We start from the raw sequence: 20,492 nt of genomic DNA, 5'->3' as shown, positions 1-20,492 counted from the left end.
GCGTTTTTATTAAGACTTGGAATCAAACTGTTATAAAGACACCGTTTTTGTCGAACAATAGGTATAAACTATGTAAGAGAAAAAATAAGCAACACACAAAAAGTATGAACAAAACAACAACTTGTACTCTCCAAATATTGTGATATTTCATGTTCTGAGGGCCGTTTGTGCTTTATGAACAGCAGCCTCCAGAATCGTGCGCTCTTGAAGCAGCTGGTGGAGAACATCTGAGTCCAACTCCAACAGCATACCTACACACACAGAAAATACAATCTCTTTTCATCAATGGATGCTACAGCTACGCGTTTACTTTCAACACGCTGGCGCAAATGGCTGCCGCTGCTCGCCCGCACAAAAAAAAATACTGTGACGGTAAAGTCTCCTTGAGAGTTTTGAAAGGCGCTTAGAAATTAAATGTATGATTATTATTTAGCTTGTAGTAGACGTGCACATTCCACCATGACGTCCCTGATGAAAAGTATGCTTTGATCCTCTCCTCTTTCATCCAGAAATGCTTCATGTCACAAAGAGGGTACAGAAAGTGCTGAAGAATGAATGATTCTCTGTGTCTTTGTGTTGTCATATTAATAATAATAATAATAATAATCCATTTAATTTCTAAGCGCCTTTCAAAACTATCAAGGTCACTTTACAGTCACAGGATAAGTTTTTCTATGGGTGAGCAGTGGCAGCCACACAATTATTTGACACCGACTCTGTGGCTCACCAGTGATTTCATGCGCGTGGACCTGGTCCAGTTGCTGCACCCGCAATAAAAGCTTCTCTCCCAATCCCTCTGTGTCCTCTGTGTCTTCTGTGTCCGACGTGTCACTTATGTCTGTCTCCGCAGTGCGTTGCCTACATGGACGTGCACACACACGTGAGTAGAGTTGGAAAGCTCCAAATTACAAAGGCCCTAAAGTCTTATGTAACTCAAGTGGTGGCATTAAAATCGGACCCAAAAGCTTAAAAGTATGGAGTAAAACATGATTACTGTCCAGTGGCATCATATTTTGTGGGTAGGGGGAGGGAGATCATTTGACCACATCATAGAAATGTCCTACTTTAGTTGTAGTTTGATATCTAATTTAGTCATTTAAAGATGCATCTCTCTCTTTCTCCTCATATACATTTAATATACAGTGATACCTTGGCTTACGAACTTAATTGGTTCCCAGACAGAGTGTGTAAGGCGAAAAGTGTGTATCCCAAAAAAATATTTCCTATAGGAAACCATTAAAATGAGAATAATCCGTTCCCAGGTCCCCATAAAACAGAATTTTCTACAAAGGTAAAATTTTCATAAATTTAACGTTCGTAAACTGAAAAGTTCATAAGCCAAGGGGTTCATAAACCAAGGTATCACTGACTTTGATATCTAATTTGGTCATTTAAAGATGCATCTCTCTCTTTCTCCACATATACATTTAATATACAGTGAGACCTTGGCTTACGAACTTAATTGGTTCCCAGACAGAGTGTGTAAGGCGAAAAGTGTGTATCCCAAAAAAATATTTCCTATAGGAAACCATTAAAATGAGAATAATCCGTTCCCAGGTCCCCATAAAACAGAATTTTCTACAAAGGTAAAATTTTCATAAATTTAACGTTCGTAAACTGAAAAGTTCATAAGCCAAGGGGTTCATAAACCAAGGTATCACTGACTGATATCTAATTTGGTCATTTAAAGATGCATCTCTCTCTTTCTCCACATATACATTTAATATACAGTGATACCTTGGCTTACGAACTTAATTGGTTCCCAGACAGAGTGTGTAAGGCGAAAAGTGTGTATCCCAAAAAAATATTTCCTATAGGAAACCATTAAAATGAGAATAATCCGTTCCCAGGTCCCCATAAAACATAATTTTCTACAAAGGTAAAATTTTCATAAATTTAACGTTCGTAAACTGAAAAGTTCATAAGCCAAGGGGTTCATAAACCAAGGTATCACTGACTTTGATATCTAATTTGGTCATTTAAAGATGCATCTCTCTCTTTCTCCACATATACATTTAATATACAGTGATACCTTGGCTTACGAACTTAATTGGTTCCCAGACAGAGTGTGTAAGGCGAAAAGTGTGTATCCCAAAAAAATATTTCCTATAGGAAACCATTAAAATGAGAATAATCCGTTCCCAGGTCCCCATAAAACAGAATTTTCTACAAAGGTAAAATTTTCATAAATTTAACGTTCGTAAACTGAAAAGTTCATAAGCCAAGGGGTTCATAAACCAAGGTATCACTGTACTTTGATATATAATTTGGTAATTTAAAGATGCATCTCTCTCTCTTTCTCCACATATACATTTAATATATAACAATATTGTATCCATAAAGATTCCACTTTTGAGTGAGCAGTCTGGACACTGTTGGGAAAAGGGACTTACTGTTTTAAGGTCTTTAGCGCTGCATTTAGCTTCTCCTCCAGCTGATTGGGGTCTGAAAGAAGCTTCAAAACGACTTCTTTGGGCAGTTCTAGTAACATGCCTTGTAAATTAAACATGGTGATGTCAAGTCAGAAAAAAAACCTAAAAAGATTTGATGGATATTGTTGTCATACATACAACTAACCTGTGATTTTCTCTGAATATCCAGTGTTGTAAATGTCTACTTGGTCAAAAAGCTGTTCACCCAAAGAGTCAGAAGATATGGAGCCATCGTCTTCTTCCTTACTTGTTTTTTTGCTGCAACAGTCAAAATAGTATTAAAGGACAACCGACGCCTCCGGACAAGTTGTGTCCATAATTTGTAAAATCACTTGAAATGACTTCTACTGAGCGTATTTTATAAAGATTCCACCGCATACAGCTATATTTTACGTTTTAAGACTGGCGCTGAAGATTCAGGAAGTCTTGTTTTCGAGTTGGTGACGATTCCTGACCGAGAAAGTGACACACAATGCATTTTGGGTACTTTGTTTGGTCTGAAAACTTCGTGTTGATGGCGAAATTAGAAGAAAAACACATAAATAACGCAATGGTGAATCATTGTGTTGCACCTAGACTACTATTTGATACTAGTTGACACACATTCCCAGCAGATAAATGAGCCCATTTTCAACTGAGCTTGGGCGCCATCTTGTGCATTTTCTGGGACGCTATTGGAGTCCAAACGTCTCAAAATGACACGGAGGACTTCTTTAATCGATTGCAAACATTTAGGTTTTCCTCTTCAGAACTATTTGAATGATATTCATAACAGGATGACTAACAAGAAAGCATCTTCTCCGAATCTGAAGCCATTGTTTTGATTCTGACACTTTCTGAGGTCATTTTGAAGTAGTTTTGGGACACTTTAAGTCATTTTATTGGTGTTTTGCATTTGAATACAAATATCAGCCTTTGTGTTTTGGGTATTTTAGATGCTATAACACGTTTTTCTGATGTCAGTTAGGAAACAAAAAAATGGTGTCGGTTGTCCTTTAATTTTTTTGAACCTTTTCAGCATGCCCTTAATATCAGCAACAACCCACGATTACAATACCAAAAATTGCATGCAAACATTATGATCCAGTAATTTGATTTTTTTTTCCATGTACCTGTACCTGAACTCCTGGCACGAATCGACCTGCAGGGCTCGAACAGCTTTCTCCACGGCTGTTGCGAGCATGGCCTCATCCTGCAGCATTTTACTCAGGACAGGTGCAGGAAGCTCCAGCAACATACCTGCGGAAGGAAAAACATCCAGCATACTCGGAATTAGTATTTCTGAAGAAAATATACATGACACTGTCACCCTCACCTGTAATTTTTCCAGCATGCTCGCTGTGCTTGGGGAAAATCAGATTGTATAGCTGCTCGCCAAGTATCTCCACATTGTCTTCCGTGTCCATGTTTAGTCACATTTGTCACCGTCGGCTGCCTTTTGCTTAATGGCGCCCAAACAAGATTAAAACTACAGTTTATTGAGACTTGCAGTTGGCCTCAAATCCTGGAAATGATATATTTTGATTTAATCAATGTCTGCTCAGTGGATAGTTAAATATTTAATAAATAACACAAAAACACATTTTTTGGCAGCCCTTCCATTAAGACTATTGTTAGAATTTTATCAATTGGTTTGATTGACGTTTTTAATAAAATGTTAATACAGTACTTACGAACATTGGTCACGTAATAAAAAAATGTGTCGTTTCCTCATAAAAAAATCCCATTTCGTAAAATTTCAGGTTCGATAACATTATCGAGGCCTAACAACGCCATAAATTTATTTCGGCGTTTGTTTATTTACTAATCTTGACATGCAATAGTGCGTTTTCATTTTGTTTGTACAGCCATTGAGATTTGCGACTTGAACATCGAGTGACTACTCATCAACAAGAGGCGCATATTGATGACGAAAGACCCGAGCGCGTTAAATGTGAACGTATTCGTCCGCCGCTTTCGTCATCAAATAGGACCAAACTTGTATTATTAAGTTTATTTTTAATCATATCAAAGTCATATATAAATTATTTAAAACACGACTATGGATAATTTAAAAACATATTATCCCCGAGCATTGTGTTTTTTTCAAGGAATAAACAACAAGCGCGGATTGATCGCTTCCTTGAGCTGAGGAAAAACGGTTTCCGCCTTCTCTGCTCCTTTTCCTCTGCTGAAAGGTAACGTGGTCGCCTAAGCTATCATCGCTCATTCAAAACAGACAATTACAACATATTCGAAGGCTTTTTGTTCAGGACATTTGAATAAAATTACATTCCTGGGTTGGTAATTTGTCAACCAATATAAGAAGAAGTTGACTTGTGCGGAGAATAATCGGAAAATAGCGTCGGGTTGGTAAGGCCTCGCCGTTCGGGGCTAGCATTAGCAAACTAGCATATGATTTGAATCGGTTAGAGAAGGTCTGTTGGAAAACTATGTTTTTTGGGATTGATATTGTGGGGTTTAGGGAATAAGATCAGTTCACGAGATGTTTTGAATATGTCGAAATTTTAGAACGATGACATTTTGACCATAAATGGAAGGTGGAGGCTTGCATTTTGCAATTGTATTGCAAATATGAACAATTGACTTTGAAATAGGAGTAATGGGAATATTACATAATGCTAGTAAATAGCTGCCTAATGTGCTGTTGAACAATGTCAAAAAAAATCGAACATAAATTCATGTCATGATTTTCAGGTTCATCATGTCGGCTCATTTGCAGTGGATGGTGATCAGGAACTGCTCCAGCTTCCTCCTTAAGAGGAACAAACAGACCTACAGCACTGTGAGTCGTGTGAAATTGTGACCTTAAATTTCAATTTCCAAAACACTAATACAATTTCGGAGTTGGATTAAAAAAATAAAAACTGCATTACGGAGGGCGGGGGGGACAATGCTTCTCTGCACCAATAACGATCTAAATAACTGCATTTTATTTTAACAATATTATGTTGAATTGCATTACGGGGGGGGGGGGGGGGGGCAATGCTTCACTGCACCATTTTTATTTTATCTTAACAATATTATGTTGAATGCCCCAAGTGGCTAATCAGATGCAAAGTTTTTACACTCCATTTCATTTTGGAGTCCTGGAAGACAAAACACTTATCAGCCAATATTAGGATGCCGCAGGTAGCTATATAGCAACCATTTGTAAATTGTCCATCAATGCTAATGGGGGATGTTGGCTAATTGCAGGAAGCCAACAATTTGAAGGCCAGGAATTCCTTCCGTTACAATGGGCTGGTGCACAAAAAGACGGTGGGCGTTGAACCAGCGGCTGATGGCAAAGGAGTGGTTGTCACGATCAAGAAGCGTGCAGGTATGGGCTTTGTGGAAGCATTTTTTTTTTTTTTTTTTTTTTGCTTACTAAAATCAACAGGATTAACCATTTAGGTTAGCCAAAAAAAAAATGGCCGCCAAATTAACTGTACTAAAGCTCTTAGAAAGCCATTTACCGACATCCCCTGTTTTTTTCTCCCCCGTCTCAGGTCAAAACAAGCCAGCCACTTCTTACAATAAGATCACAATCAACAAGAACGCCCGCGCCACTCTCAACAGCGTGAGGCATATCATTCGCAAAAACAACTACAGGAAGGATCTACGAATGGTCAGCATTGCACTTTGCCAAAAATGACCCCAAAAAAATGTTTTCATCATGAGCCTTATTGTCATTTGTTCACATACACCCTCCCATAGGCCGCCCTGCGTCGAGCCAGCGCCATTTTGAAGAGCCAAAAGCCTGTGGTGGTTAAGAAAAAACGCACCAGGGCTACCAAGACTGCATAGACGGATCATATCATGCAAAATAAAAGCTTTTTGTTTGAAATTTTTTTGCGGTTATTTATTTTTTTTATGGTTTTGATAAAGGTTGTCAACACTCACTACACGTTTAAAATCAACATCCCATATCGAAGGCCGGGATGGATTTTTTTCACAACAACCCCGTAGGCAGCTTTCCATCCCATTGCACTAGAACGTCAACCTCCCCACCACCACCACCACCACTCTTCCTCCCTTCAGTGTTAAAACGCAAAGCACAAAATCAATCGACGGCAAACTAATCTCGGGATTCGCATTCCCGTTGTCGCCGACCGACCATGAGGCTCGCGTTAGTGTCGCTTCCCTTCGTCGCCGCGCATATGCTACTGTTGCTAACGGGAGATGCTTTTGAGCTACAAGACACCATTTACGACCTCATTGAGGAGAACATCCATCTTCACGACCAGCTGGATAATCTCACGGAAGCCCTCGGAAAACTACGACGCATGCTCTGGCGTCATTCTCATGGTATCTCCCGCCTTTTCTATTGAAATAATTCCTATTTGCGTTTTTAAAGAATAATGAAGTAACTTTTTTGGGGGGTGATATGTGCAGCCCATATGGTAAAACAGCACCTTTTATAAATGGTGTCTGTTTTGAATTTACAATTCACGTCATTACTGCCTTTAATCCTTCCGGCAGCTAGCATTTAGTGCTATGATCCTATAATCCGCAGAATGTGATAAATCTCAACCAGCATTTGATGCGATGACATGCATTTTTATTTGAATGGAATATTTTTAATGCATTTAGTCATTATCCCACCCCACACCCCCATAAAAATAGCCCACTTAGCATTGTGTTGCTAGCTCAGTTTCACGCTAAATTTCATGCTATTGAAATGTATTTTTATTTCATATTTTCTAAAAATGTACTTGTTAGATGTCCTTTGCATTTAAAACATTTTTCAAAAACCCACCAAATTCACAACTTGATCGCTCTCCTATCTTAATTGAATATTATTGATTATGACTCCAAAAGTGCAGCTAATCTTTAACTCATTCAGTGCCATTCACAAATTTAGAATAATATTATATATATATATAATAATAGTAATAAATGTCATTTATAAGTGCCTTTCAAAACTCTCAAGGACACTTTACAGTCACAGGATATTTTTTTTTCTGTGGGTGAGCAGCGGCAGCCACACGCGCTGGCTGTAGTCCTAAAACGTAAGATTCTGTCTGTAGGTCCTGGAATTCGAGTGACAATGACAAAAACCCTGGCACTGGGCCGGACACATTTTTGCACATTGTCTGGCAGTGAATGAGTTTTAATTTGTCCACGTCGCCTATATACATTTTTACTCTTGTATCTTGACAGATCCGACAAATCACGAACACTACGAGCATCACAACAAAGACATTCAACATCTTTGGGAAGAGTGGTCACAGCGGGGTGCGTATCCCAGTACTGTCATTACATTTCTTGCCAAATTATTATTATTATATTATTATTATTATTATCCTTTATTCCCACCAGGGGTGAGCGCAGAGACACATCTGCTTCTGGAACACACTTTCTGCGGCCGTGACTTGTACGGCTCGGCCAGGCCTTGTTACAGTGGAACCGACCTAGTTTTGATGATTGTAGCCATGGCCTTCTTGAGCATATTCATCCAATGAAGAGATTCACCCAACACACCCCCCAGAAAGTAAAACGATTTCTTGCTAGACTGCTTTAACACAAATACTGCTTATCTGTATTTTAAATGATTATTAAATAGCAATAAAAATGTTTTTTTTTCTACACTGGAAATGTTTATTGAAGAGTTTTAAAACCCACTAGGCATTTTGGGGGTGGAAAAATGTGCAAAAATCGAATTTACCACTCAAATTCCTGGAATATAGAGTTTTAGGACTACATAAACATTCATCAGAAAAAAAGTTAATTCCTAAATTAAATGGGTCTGGAGTTATATGAGCTTGAAATGAGGGTGACTGTCCAAAATATAATGCAATACATACATATTGGTTCATATCGCGCTTTAACAACAGTTGAACAAAGCGCGAACATGGAAAAAAGGGAAATGCTGCCCTATTGTGAAAAAAAAAAACATTGCCAGAAGCCATGGCCAGCACTTTATCGGCACCCAAGCATGAAAAAAATAAAACCTGAACAAATTCGGGAATGGCACTCTGTCATATTTCCAATTCCTGAATAATAATAATACATTTAATTTCTAAGCACCTTTCAAAACTCTCAAGGTCACTTTACAGTCATAGGATCAGTTTTTCTGTGGGTGAGCAGCGGCAGCCACACGCGCCAGCGTTCACTCAACACGGAAGTAATTCAACTAGATAGCAAGATAGCGAATAGATGGCTAATAGCTAGTGAATAGATAGCTAATAGCTTGTGAATAGATAACTAATAGTAGGCGAACTGCTAGCGAACAGATAGCTAACAGCTAGCGAATAGATAGCTATTAGCTGGCGAATAGATAGCTATTAGCTAGCGAATAGAAACCAAGTAGTGAATGGCAGTGAATGAGTTAATCAGATCAATCTACCATAAAAAAAAAAAATCAATCTCAATGGGCGGCCATTTTGTTACTTGCTCCTGACTGAAAATGACGTCAATATTTGCTCAGGGCTCAGCTAACGTTCACTCATGGCTTACCTCTTTCCTGAATTTGCTCATTTGACGTTTGCATGATGAGGTTAAGTCGTTAGCAGCCTCCTAAAAATGGACAAAGTGTGTATTTTGCTGCTTAATTCATATTGCACAGACACAAGATTAATCAGAATATAGCATTCATGCTAATGTGGGTACATAGAACATATAAAATAAGAAAAAAATGTCACTTCCATTTCTTTATTACAAATATTCCAATGGTAAACAGATGACATGAAAAAACAAACACATTTAAAAGTGAAATGATGCATTATCGGTGGCCACGCCCTCTTCTAGACACATTTTTTAGCAGTTTCTGCGAAGTCAGACAAATCATTATGAATCATATAAAAAAAAAAAAAAAAAAAAAAAAAAAAAAAAAAAAATCAGGCATGCTGAGGCGACACCCACCGGAAGTTCCTGCAGTCGACGCAGCACCATGTCGTCCAAAAAGTCAAAGTTGCTTTGGTCCTCTGTCGCTTCGGAGGAGGACATTGTCTGCCATCAGGTAGAAAAAAGGACAAACGAACATGAACGCCACAGAAAGTCGACTCCAGACTCTGGTTCAGCACTTAAAATGTGCTCATTTTCAAGAAAAGAAATGCTATCTTATGATTTTTTAAAGACATGTTTATATACAGACGTGATCGTGACAGACAGATCGCAATTCACATAAAATCGAGAATTTAATCACGGGGTCAACAAAAGCATTCGTGTTCGATTCAAAGAAATAGCAACAAATTCAACTTACGACCGTTCGTAACATATCTTGTTTGTAAATTGGGGAGTGTGTGTATATTATACAATGCAACTATACTATACTATTGCAAAGTTACCACTCGCAGACCCCTAGAGGTCACCCGATCCCCACCTGGCTGCCCCCTGTGGTTTCTGTGATGTGCGTTGCAGGTCCAGCGACTGTGCTCTCCAAATTCCCCCTGGAGACCGCCGACCTAGAGAGGCAGAACAAGGTGATGGTTTCTTCTAAGATGGACAATACAGCTATGAAAAAAAAATCATTAATTTATTTCCCCTGCCACACCATTGCTTATTTACGTTGTTTACCTGAGTTTCCCTTTTACAGACATGTCGCACGGCTTAGTCCATTGGTGTCCTATGATGGCGTTCGCGGACACCCTACGGAGACACAATTTGAAATTGAGTCGACACGTACAGTACTGACATACTGCAAGACGTACTTTGGAGTTCCTGCGCTACGACTGCCGGTTGTAGGCTTACTTTCCCGTGTTACTTTGCCCCCCTGAAAAAAAAAAAAAAAAAAAAAACAATAACAAAAAAATATGAAAAGGCACAATGTTATGGTGATACGCAGCAGCAAGTGTAGCTTTTGTACCTTGGATGTCTTGCCAGAGTTTTTGGGAGTCAAAAACGATTGAACCGGTTCTGGATCAGATGATTTTCCTTCCAAAATGATTTTTAAAAGCAAGTTAAACATAGAAAGCAAAGATCTGCGGATAAAATTCACAAACTGCCAATTTGACAATCATGTAGAAATTCACACTGGCAGTTTGAGTTGTTGTCAGAGATGTTCGATCGGACACTGTGGACGAAGGCTCGAACCCAGAAAGATTGTTTTTTTTTTTTTTTTACTGCCGGCAGGAGACGCAGCCATTCATTACAGACGCCTGAATTCTGCAGCCCTCTGCCAAGCTATTTATTGAGAGTATATGCAAATTAAAGTGATACATTAGTAAAACATAGTTTTCTTGATTAGAATACCACACCTCTTGAGTTCTAAGCACGAACAGCTGTAAGCAATAAAACATTGTCTTTTCCATGAACTGATAAATTTGTAACCTGGCTAATGAGCTCTTCCTGTGAAGGAGTTTCAAGTCGTAAATTACTTCTGTAATACAGGAGTTTCCCAAGTCCTAAATTCTGTCCAAGGCCAGATCTCCTAGATGAAGATGACAGTTTAACAAGCTGTGTCTGTTGACCTCAGATTGACCCCCAGGTTGTCTGTGCTTCAATTGTATATTCGAGTCACACATGTTGACTAAGCATATAACAGCATGAAACTATTAAATATGATAAATTCTTATTCCCCATCAGTTGTTCAGTGTTCTTGAGCAAGACAATGAACCGCCAGTTGCTCCTGATGCCGCGTCAGTCGGCGAATGAGGTAACCGTTTAAAGCACCTTGATTACCAGTTTTTCAAGTGACAGCAGTCTAGCATTTGAGTTATGGTCCAAATCTAAAAGGTATCACACCTCTTCTGCTGGGCACTCTCTTGATGGTCAGTTGCTTCAGTTCAGGGGACTCCCGCTGTTTGCAATGACACCACATTAAAAAAAAATGCAATATTAGCATTGAAAATATTTTTTTATATATTTTACTAACGTCATTACTATTACAACGTTATTGTTCGCGGACCACCAGGGGTCATCTGATCCATACACGTACCTGTCCGCGCCTTGTGGTTAAGGTGATGTGAGCTGCAGGTCTAGCCACTGAGTTCTCTAAATCCCCCAAGGAGACCACTGACCTAGAGAGACAGAACAATTGAAGGAAATGGTGGCATCGCAAATATGTACTTTTTCCTCTGGAGATTAAACTAGGGATTTTTTTTTAAATACATAATACAGTACTTGTTTAAAATATCATTTCTGAAAACATGCACAGAGAGCTCGATGAAAAAGTTCCTTCAGCCGCCATCTGTACTTCTTTGAAGGTGACGGATGTTTCGCTCGTCATCCGAAGAGCTTCGTCAGCGAAATAACATTGCGCTGGTAACGCTGGCCCTATATATATATACATATACATCCCTAAAGGACAGATAAAAAGTAATTTAGACCGTGCTTACAACAGACTTCTTAGGTTGTTACCACACAGGCTTAGTCATGCTGATGAGGTGATACCAGAGCTAATGGGGCAATCAGAGCCAGGCATAGAAAAAAAAGTAATCAGATTAGCTTCAGGGAGTAGTCTACTGCTTCCCCCAACCTTATAGCAGGGACGTATCAGAGCAGAGGTCTGGCACCGCCACATCTGTCCATTAGGGATACAGTGATACCTTGGCTTATGAACTTAATTAGTTCCCAGACAGTGTGTACGGCGAAAAGTGTGTATCCCAAAAATTTATTTCCCATAGGAAACCATTAAAATAAGAATAATCTGTTCCCCGGTCCCCATAAAACATAATTTTCTACTTTCTAATTGTCTAATCCTTAAAACTACACAAAATACACCTTATTTTATGTATAATAAATGTGCTATGGTATTATAATTAAAGAAATAAACTGTACAAGATGAAGTACAGATGACGGCTGAAGAAACCTTTTCATGTATGGACCACTCCTGTACGACTGAGAGCTTACACAGACAGAGTGAGAACTGTGTCATACTCAATTGGAAAGATATGTCGTACTGTTTTGGCCATTTTTGTTCTGATTTTTGAGGGTAAGGCTAAAACATGAACTATCGATTAACTTGATTGGTCACGATTGAAAAATAAAATCAATTTAGCGTCCCACCATGACTCTCGAATACCTGAGTTTCTGTTTGGCAGACAAGTCGGTGAGCTTTGTCAAGCCGCGTCCAGTTCTGGCAGTTGCCGACCCCCTACGGAGACACAACTTGAAATAGAGCCGACAGGCAAACACAGTACAGACACACAGCGAGATGTACCTCAGAGTTCCTGTGCTATTACTGCCAGTAGTAGGCTTACGTTCCCGTGCTACTTTTCCCCCCTAAAATAACAAACAAAAATGTTAAAAAGTTACAATGTTATGGTGATAGGTTGGTGCAAGTGTAGCTTCTGTACCTTGGATGTCTTTCCCAAATGTTTTGGAGTCAATTGATCGGATGCTTGATCAACTGATTTTCCTTATAAAAATATTTTAAAAAGTTAAAGACAGAATTTGTGACAGCCATCTACTATTTCAGTCATTGAATAACCTCTTCTGCTGGGTACCCTCTTGTGGGTTAGTTGCTTCATCTCAGGGAGCCCCTGCTGTTGGAATCACACCACATAAGCAAATTATCATTACTTTTACTTGCTGCTGGATGACATTGCAGCTTAGTCCCGAAAACGTTCACCTGTGCAGCTAACGCCACCTCGCTGGCTGCCATTTCATCTGTCAACAAAAGGGAACAAAAAAAAACCTGATAGCAGCCTTGCGTTCACATACGTTTATACGCTGCAAATATTAATTCACAGCAACATTTGAAATTCACAAAATTAGATACGTATGTCAATTTCAAACAATTTATACGGCATCAATTGAAATGAACTCCCAATCGTTTTTGTTAAATATCGGATTCCTCATATTTAAAACAAGATTTGCAATAATATGCTGCCTACACGTAATTCCGGGCAGAGTGAACGCTGGCGCGAATGGTTGCCGCTGCTCACCCGCACAAAAAAAAAATAAATCATGTGACTGTCAAGTGTCCTTGAGAGTTTTGAAAGGCGCTTATAAATGAAATATATTATTATTATTGCATTAAAACTACTTTCCTCATTTTTAGAACATATTTGTATTATTTGGTTCATTGATTTAACTGTGCATCCGCCACATCCAACATGGCGGAAACAAATCGCAGAATTGGAACAAACCTCACCTCGAGTGTGTCTGGACTCTATTTACGGCACTGTTTCTGAGCCTTGTTAGAGGTACCGAACCCAACTACCGGTAGTTTATTTGCACTTTCAACGAACTTTCCAAATTTACATAAAAACTACTTCAGAATCACTAGAATAGAGACTCAGACTCACCAGTCCAATCCCCAACGCGCATATTTTGAATTGAGGGCGGCAACTTCATCAGCTCCACTTTGAACACTTGGTCGATATTTGTTAATAAATTATCAAGTCGGCTCTCCATTTCCTTCATTCGGTCTTGTGCTGTGAGTCAAATGTAACATGTTAACCGAAGTACCGAGAGTAAGCAAAAAGGCGACTTGACGTCGTGTAACCTTCTTTCTCAACTTGCTGAATGAAGAGAGAAATGTTGCTACGCTTTAATATCTTCGTTAACTCCTCTTCATTTCGGACTTGTGCTGCCTTTCTTGGGCGCCTTGGAGCCATTCTGAGCGGTTCATGAATGTGAAAGGCAGACATTTACCGGCTGCCATTTTATACGTCAGGTATAGGGCAAAACGCAAGTATAAAGGGTTACTATTGGTTGTTTTGATGTCGTAAAATGACGCCTCAATAAGAGTTGTAGCCATTGGCTGCCATAAAGTGACTCGTATTTTTTAAGCGGAACTGTGGGAAAAATGTATTTCTTCTTGAAACTTTAAGTGTAATAATTAAAAAAAAATGTTAAAAATGTATGAGAATAAAATTCATTTTCAAACGCCCCAATTTGAACATTTATGACAACAAAATTCAGTAACATAGTGGTTGACTGGTCAACATGGCCGCCTTAGAGTGCAAAGGGGTTTCAAGGGTATGTTAAGGTGTGCCCTATCGTGGACAATTAAAGGACAACCGACACCATTTTTTGTTTCCTAACTGTAATCAGAAAAACGTTTTATAGCATCTAAAATAGCCAAAAACACACAGGCTGATATTTTTAGTCAAATGCAAAACACCAATAAAAATGACTTAAGTGTGCTAAAACTGCAACAAAATGAGCAGCGTTCCTGATGTGACATCACGTCAGGAATCGTCACCAACTCGAAAACAAGACTTCCTGAATATTCAGCGCGAGTTTTAAAACGTAAAATATAGCTATATGCGGTGGAATCTTTGTAAAATACGCTCAGTAGAAGTCATTTGAAGTGATTTTACAAATTATAGACGCAACTTGTCTGGAGGTTGTCCTTTTAAATGTCCCTTTGACTTAAAAAAAAAAGCCCTTCACAAAGATGTCTTGACAGGCCTAAAACGAAATAAAACTTGAAACATATTATTGTGTTCAAAGATTCTTCTATCAATTTTATTATTAACTTACGAGTAATTTATGGACCTCAAAAAAGCATGTTTACAAGGGGGAAATATGTATATTTACAAGGAAAAAGAAATGGATAAAGTGGATGCAAAATATCAGTCAGAGAAAGGGCCTCTAGTCTATGTCAAGGTCAGAATCGTCGTCGTCGTCGCTGAGGTGACTCTGAACAATGGCGCCGTTACGGACGGTCTTAGCTAGTCCGGGGATCTTATCCGGCAGCAGACCGTATTCCCGCAGCAGCGCTTCCACATCCACGGCGAAGAAATCCTCGCCGAGCTGATCGGTAAGTCGCACGAAGTTCCCGATGAGCTCTCCGGCTTTGTAGACCAGCAAGGCGGGCAGTGCCCCGTCTCGGAAAAGCGTACTGGTGCCAATGGCGGAGCTGCGTACGCTACAGAACTTGACCAGTGGATACTCGTGCGCCAGGCACGCCAGGCTACCACTCATGGCCTCGCAGCCGGCCGCGTCGGGTTCGTAGATGTGGATCATGACTGGTGTGTTTTTGTCTTCCTCTTCCAGTGCCTCCAGGAAGTCCTCGCCGCTAGCCAGCTCCTGGACATGCTCGAAACGCTTCCCACGGCACAGCTGCCGACGCATTTCTTCCATGCGTTGCGCGCGGTAGTGCTGTAAGAAGTCCTCATCGTCCTTTTCCTGCTGGAGCATGTTGTACTCCTGCATGGTCATCTGCGTGCACAAAATGTGTCATCTGTACCGTTAATCTTGAGACAAATTGGGCATAGGAATTCATTGTACAGTGATACCTTGGTTTACGAACTTTTCGGTTTACGAACGTTACATTTATGAAAATTTTACCTTGGCATATAAACTATTTTTCGGGATACACACGGAGCTGCCACAATGAGTGATGTGTCGTTCTCGAATTAGCCCGTTCTACTAACAAGAAAATGGTGGCCGACTGTTTTATCCTCGATTCCCCGAACCCAGTCTTCGGTTAAAGCCACGTGATTGGTCAAGAACGCAGCAGTGGAGAGAAACAAAAAAACAAAAGTGAAAAAAAAAAGTGAAATGGTGAGAAAATGGGTAGAAAACATTGAAACTTGGAATCGTTTCAACTTTGATAGTTTAAAAGCAGAGTGTAGACTGCAAGGTTAAAATATCCCATCAATCAGCCTCCACAAATAACCCGTACAAGCCATCTGTACAATTGATGCAAAAAGCTATCAACAAAGCTAAACAGAACACAATTGAGGGACTAGATAAAATGATCGCAGAGAAAGCACCTCCAAGGGATCATTCCTAAAGACGGTGAAAGAAGCCTATGTTCCTCATCAAGTGTTTAATGCTGATGAAACCGGACACTCCATTATTGTACAGTACAGTTAATTTCTTTAATTATAATACCATAGCACATTTATTATACATAAAATAAGGTATAGTTTGTCTAGTTTTTAAGGCTTAGAAAGTAGAAGATTATGTTTTATGGGGACCTGGGAATGGATTATTCTCATTTTAATGGTTTCCTATGGGAAATTAATGTTTGGAATACACACTTTTCGCCTTACCCACACTTTCTGGGAACCAATTTAGTTCGTACGCCAAGGTATCACTGTATTTTTTTTTCCCGAAAAGGGCATGACTTACTTTTCCCTTGATTTTATCCTGCAGCTCCTTCTGCTTCTGCTTTTCTTTTTCCAGGTCAAGGTCGGAGCGGCACGTCATGGACAGCTTCTTGATCAGGCGTTCCATCTCTTTCTTCTGATCCTGCTTCTGCTCCACCTCCAGCTTCTTGTACTTCCTCCAGTCATTAATGACACCCTTTGGTCCTAAAAAAAATCACAATATGGCCTTGTTAATCAAACACATGGCTGGTTTATGCAACTTTGCGGGCAGCTCATAAAATTCGGCTATGCTACAAAAAAAGCTTTTCACTGTCACTGAATGACTTTTTAAAACTATGGTAACATGTAACTTATCATCCATTGCACGATATGTAATCATCATCATCAAGATCATCGTCATCAAGATCACCAGCATCAAGATCATCATCATCATCAAGATCATCATCAAGCTCATCATCAAGATCATCATCATCAAGATCACCAGCATCAAAATCATCATCATCATCAAGATCATCATCATCAAGATCATCATCAAGATCATCAGCAGGATCATCATCAAGATCATCGTCATCAAGATCACCAGCATCAAAATCATCATCATCATCATCAAGATCATCATCAAGATCATCAGCAGGATCATCATCATCAAGAACATCTTCAAGATCATCATCATCAAGATCATCAGCAGGATCATCATCATCAAGATCATCGTCATCAAGATCACCAGCATCAAAATCATCATCATCAAGATCATCATCATCAAGATCACCAGCATCAAGATCATCATCATCATCAAGATCATCATCATCAAGATCATCATCATCAAGATCATCATTTGCAAATTGTCCCCGTTGTGGGACGAATAAAGGTTTTTTGATTCTGATTCTGATCATCAAGGTCATCAAGATCATCATCAAGATCATAATAATAATAATAATAATAATAATAATAATAATAATAATAATAATAATAATAATAATAATAATGCATTTCATTTCTAAGCGCCTTTCAAAACTCTCAAGGTCACTTTACAGTCACAGGATACGTTTTTCTGTGGGTGAGCAGCGGCAGCCACACGCGCCAGCGTTCACTCAGCCCGGAAATAACTCAAATAGAAAGAAAGCTAGCTAGCTAGCTAATAGAGAGCTATCGAGATAGCTAGCTAGGTATATACTGTCTATAATAGATCGTTAATAGATAGCTATCAAGATTGCTAGCTAGCGAGATAGCTATATAGCTAACAGATAACTAAAAGATGCTAAATTGAACAAACACTTCCCAAAAAGGATACTATAATGCAATTTTGGGGGAGATTGGGGAGGGGTTGAGGTACTTACTACTAGATAGCTAGCCAGCCAGATAGCTATCAAGCCAGCTATATAGCTAGCTAGCCAGCTAATAAATAGCAAACAGACAGCAAATTGATATCTCTTGTAATATCCCCAAACAAAATAAAATCAATAGTTGTTGCACTCTTGGGGAAAAAAAAGCTACCTGTGTTGACCGCACTGCCATCGGCGCTGTAGTCCAGCTCCGGCTCATTGACGGCGCCGTCTCGGATGGCTTTGGTGTCCCTCTCATCATCTTCGTTTTCGCTGCCTTCATCCTCGCTGCTGCTGTAGTAGTACTGCAGCTTCTCCCCCAGGAGCTTGTCGTCGAGCGTCGTCATGGCAATAGCTCACCCAAACGCCTATCGGGAATATGTATGACAGTTTGTTGTGTTAGGTTAAGATTTTTCATGAATTAAAGGACAACAGACGCCTCCGGACATGTTGTGTCCATAATTTGTAACATCACTTCAAATGACTTCTACTGAGAGTATTTTGCAAATGTTCCAAAGCATATAGATATATTTTACGTTTTAAGACTGGCGCTGAATATGCAGGAAGTCTTGTTTTCAATGCATGTGGCACCAAGACTACTATTTGATATTCGCTGACACAAATTCCCAGCAGACAAATCAGCCCATTTCCAATAGAGCTTGGGCGCCATCTTGTGCATTTTCTGGGACGCTACATTGCAGTCCAGATGCTTCAAAATGACACGGAATAAATTCTTTAATCGATTGCAAACATGTATGCTTTCCTCTTCAGAACTATTTGAATCATATTCATAACAGGATGAGTAACAAGAAAGCATCTTCTCTGAATCTGAAGCCATTGTTTTGATTCTGGAGCGAGGTAAGACGACTTGGCGTGACGTCACGAACTGGGGGCTCGACTTTCTGAGAATCCCCAGTTTCGAGCTGATTTGTGGCAGATTTTGGACACTTTAACTCATTTTTATTGGTGTTTTGCATTTGACTCAAAATATCAGCCTGCATGTTTTGGGTATTTTAGATGCTATAAAACGTTTTTATGATGTCAGTTAGGAAACAAAAAAATGGTGTCGGAACATGGAACATATGTTCATTTGGTGTAAAATCTAAAAAAAAAAGTTCAAGGAAAAGTGGCCGGAAAAAACAATACTAGAAAAAACATTTACCGTAGATATGTTTTATATATATATTATTATTTACATCCATAAAAACTTGGAAATTATTGGTGGTAAGTAAAGTTGGAACACTGCAAAGGGAAAAAAAATCTTATGAAGGGAGAGTTTGATTTTTACGGGGGAAAAAAAAAAGAGTAGTTACTCGATGGGAGTGAATTTAAAACGATGCCGATCATCGATATTATTCACGTGATGTTTTCAATGAACGTGACAGAACGTAAAATTACTATTTACTACTACTACTACTACTACTACTAATTACTACTTAGCTAGTACATAGAAAACCTATATACTACTCAATCCAAACCACGAATATGCATTTATTCAAAACACGTTATTTTAACAATGGATTTGTTTGTGACAAAGGATGGACGGATTAATTTTTTTCGTGGTACGGATTGATAAATAAAGCTGCACGAAATGGTCAGATGGTATTTCGTTGTCCGTCATTTTGTCGACGTAAAAAATGCATTTTCACATACAAACTGTGCAGGTATTATAAGAGTAAAGTGTATTCTAAAACTAGAGTTATTAAGAATTGGAACAACCGTATGTGAGTTAGCCGAGCATTAGCTATCAACTCTCGTTACATTTAGCTAGGTTTCTACAGTGAATTGAAATGTATATCGAGATTATTCCCATTCAAATAATAAAAGAATAGAGTGAATGTATATGAAATAGGCGTTTACCTTATATTTTGAGCAATTAGTTAGAAGTAAGTATATCGCTAGGCGTCCTTAATACCACTATCAGCTAGAATGTTGCTAAATCCCGTAAGCATCTGACACTCAACGAGGATGATGCGTTCATGATATTGACAGAAAAATCGCAATCGCAATACGCACATAAATGAATGACGAGTTGACACGTTTTGTGTATACGAAACGTCGTCCGTGTGTGTCTATTTCTACATGTTAATTAACGTTGATATATGAAGTCCGAGTTACAGCTATTTATATCCATTACGGATACTACATGACGTATATTGCACGTGAATTGTAGATATTTGTAAAGAAGAACACTAAGTACATATAAACAAAAAAGGATGAGACTGACCCTGTCTGTCCGTGTGTGTAGATTATATAATTGTAATATATTTTATAGATTTATAAAAACGAATCTTACGCACATAAATGGCAATGGTGACGTTTTTTGGCGAAATGACGTTGTAGGTATCGGAAAGGCTGATTATACAAGCGAAAAAAAGGGAGTTGACCGAGCTGCTCCTTTAAATAGGCGATTCATGTCTGCAACACAAAGTAATCGCTGTTAAGTAATTTAATAGGATTAAATTTCTCTTCGGCTAGTAACACTCGTCAGGATTAATAGATTAGAAAGTGTGTGGATCGATGAAGATATCTCCTCAACCTGGTGTATGTGAAGGCAACACGATGATGTCAGCCTGGGGGTTTACCTTCATGGGCATTTCCAAATGTAACCAATAGAGGGCGACTTGGTATAAAACGTTACAAAGTGGTACTCGTTTTATAATAATAATAATAATAATAATAATAATAATAATAATAATAATAATAATAATAATAATAATAAATTTGATTTCTAAGCGCCTTTCAAAACTCTGAAGGTCACTTTACAATCACAGGATCAGTTTTATCTGTGGGTGAGCAGCGGC

At 39.0% G+C, this 20,492-nt stretch overlaps 4 protein-coding genes across 10 annotated transcripts; 2 read left to right on the top strand and 2 right to left on the bottom strand.

The window, feature by feature from the left end:
* Nucleotides 1-103: 103 nt before the first annotated feature.
* Nucleotides 104-13,973, bottom strand: LOC148884729 (uncharacterized). Of its 7 annotated transcripts, none has more exons than XM_089020109.1 (16): nucleotides 13,807-13,973; nucleotides 13,607-13,735; nucleotides 12,928-12,965; nucleotides 12,787-12,841; nucleotides 12,653-12,714; nucleotides 12,517-12,578; nucleotides 12,379-12,450; nucleotides 11,293-11,374; nucleotides 11,100-11,154; nucleotides 10,222-10,289; nucleotides 10,067-10,128; nucleotides 9,933-10,004; nucleotides 9,739-9,820; nucleotides 9,279-9,365; nucleotides 8,874-8,933; nucleotides 3,755-3,936 (listed from the first exon to the last, which is right to left on the bottom strand). In XM_089020109.1, the coding sequence occupies exons 1-16, from the start codon at nucleotides 13,949-13,951 to the stop codon at nucleotides 3,901-3,903; spliced, it is 1,167 nt and encodes a 388-aa protein (XP_088876235.1). In that variant the 5' UTR covers nucleotides 13,952-13,973; the 3' UTR covers nucleotides 3,755-3,900. The 7 variants fall into 7 exon arrangements, with proteins under 7 accessions (XP_088876240.1, XP_088876238.1, XP_088876242.1 ...); XM_089020110.1 differs by having other exon boundaries at nucleotides 12,787-12,838; XM_089020111.1 differs by lacking the exons at nucleotides 3,755-3,936; nucleotides 8,874-8,933 and adding an exon at nucleotides 9,053-9,183.
* On the top strand, nucleotides 4,721-6,261 carry rpl28 (ribosomal protein L28). The gene is made up of 5 exons (XM_089020314.1): nucleotides 4,721-4,784; nucleotides 5,130-5,217; nucleotides 5,631-5,754; nucleotides 5,924-6,042; nucleotides 6,132-6,261. Exons 2-5 carry the CDS (start codon nucleotides 5,137-5,139, stop codon nucleotides 6,219-6,221), a joined length of 414 nt encoding a protein of 137 aa, XP_088876440.1. The 5' UTR covers nucleotides 4,721-4,784; nucleotides 5,130-5,136; the 3' UTR covers nucleotides 6,222-6,261.
* Nucleotides 6,279-8,527, top strand: LOC148884730 (uncharacterized). The gene is made up of 3 exons (XM_089020315.1): nucleotides 6,279-6,722; nucleotides 7,578-7,652; nucleotides 7,737-8,527. The coding sequence occupies exons 1-3, from the start codon at nucleotides 6,533-6,535 to the stop codon at nucleotides 7,877-7,879; spliced, it is 408 nt and encodes a 135-aa protein (XP_088876441.1). The 5' UTR covers nucleotides 6,279-6,532; the 3' UTR covers nucleotides 7,880-8,527.
* A 204-nt stretch (nucleotides 13,974-14,177) lies between the features above and the next one.
* Nucleotides 14,178-19,704, bottom strand: pdcl (phosducin-like). The gene is made up of 4 exons (XM_089021335.1): nucleotides 19,549-19,704; nucleotides 17,861-18,056; nucleotides 16,389-16,570; nucleotides 14,178-15,470 (listed from the first exon to the last, which is right to left on the bottom strand). The coding sequence occupies exons 2-4, from the start codon at nucleotides 18,033-18,035 to the stop codon at nucleotides 14,901-14,903; spliced, it is 927 nt and encodes a 308-aa protein (XP_088877461.1). The 5' UTR covers nucleotides 18,036-18,056; nucleotides 19,549-19,704; the 3' UTR covers nucleotides 14,178-14,900.
* Nucleotides 19,705-20,492: the final 788 nt, after the last annotated feature.

This window comes from Hippocampus bargibanti, linkage group LG18 (assembly GCF_051943395.1).
Source record: "Hippocampus bargibanti isolate YZ-2025 linkage group LG18, ASM5194339v1, whole genome shotgun sequence".
Classification (NCBI taxonomy): domain Eukaryota; kingdom Metazoa; phylum Chordata; class Actinopteri; order Syngnathiformes; family Syngnathidae; genus Hippocampus; species Hippocampus bargibanti.
Note: the sequence above shows the minus strand (reverse complement) of the source record. Positions and strands in the feature narration are given on the sequence as shown.

Bases quoted from the DNA above. Each gene is read 5' to 3' on its own strand.
- rpl28 (XM_089020314.1), top strand. From the start codon at position 5,137: ATGTCGGCTCATTTGCAGTGGATGGTGATCAGGAACTGCTCCAGCTTC. The intron at 5,755-5,923 runs GTATGGGCTTTG...CCCCCGTCTCAG, and splicing joins CACGATCAAGAAGCGTGCAG to GTCAAAACAAGCCAGCCACT. The intron at 6,043-6,131 runs GTCAGCATTGCA...ACCCTCCCATAG, and splicing joins ACAGGAAGGATCTACGAATG to GCCGCCCTGCGTCGAGCCAG.
- LOC148884730 (XM_089020315.1), top strand. From the start codon at position 6,533: ATGAGGCTCGCGTTAGTGTCGCTTCCCTTCGTCGCCGCGCATATGCTA. The intron at 6,723-7,577 runs GTATCTCCCGCC...GTATCTTGACAG, and splicing joins GCTCTGGCGTCATTCTCATG to ATCCGACAAATCACGAACAC. The intron at 7,653-7,736 runs GTGCGTATCCCA...TATTCCCACCAG, and splicing joins GGAAGAGTGGTCACAGCGGG to GGGTGAGCGCAGAGACACAT.
- LOC148884729 (XM_089020109.1), bottom strand. From the start codon at position 13,951: ATGTCTGCCTTTCACATTCATGAACCGCTCAGAATGGCTCCAAGGCGC. The intron at 12,451-12,516 runs GTACATCTCGCT...GTGTCTCCGTAG, and splicing joins AATAGCACAGGAACTCTGAG to GGGGTCGGCAACTGCCAGAA. The intron at 11,375-12,378 runs GTATTCGAGAGT...CTGTCTCTCTAG, and splicing joins TCTGCCAAACAGAAACTCAG to GTCAGTGGTCTCCTTGGGGG.
- pdcl (XM_089021335.1), bottom strand. From the start codon at position 18,035: ATGACGACGCTCGACGACAAGCTCCTGGGGGAGAAGCTGCAGTACTAC. The intron at 16,571-17,860 runs GTAGCTTTTTTT...GATTTTTTTTAG, and splicing joins TGGCAGTGCGGTCAACACAG to GACCAAAGGGTGTCATTAAT. The intron at 15,471-16,388 runs GTAAGTCATGCC...TTGTGCACGCAG, and splicing joins AGGATAAAATCAAGGGAAAA to ATGACCATGCAGGAGTACAA.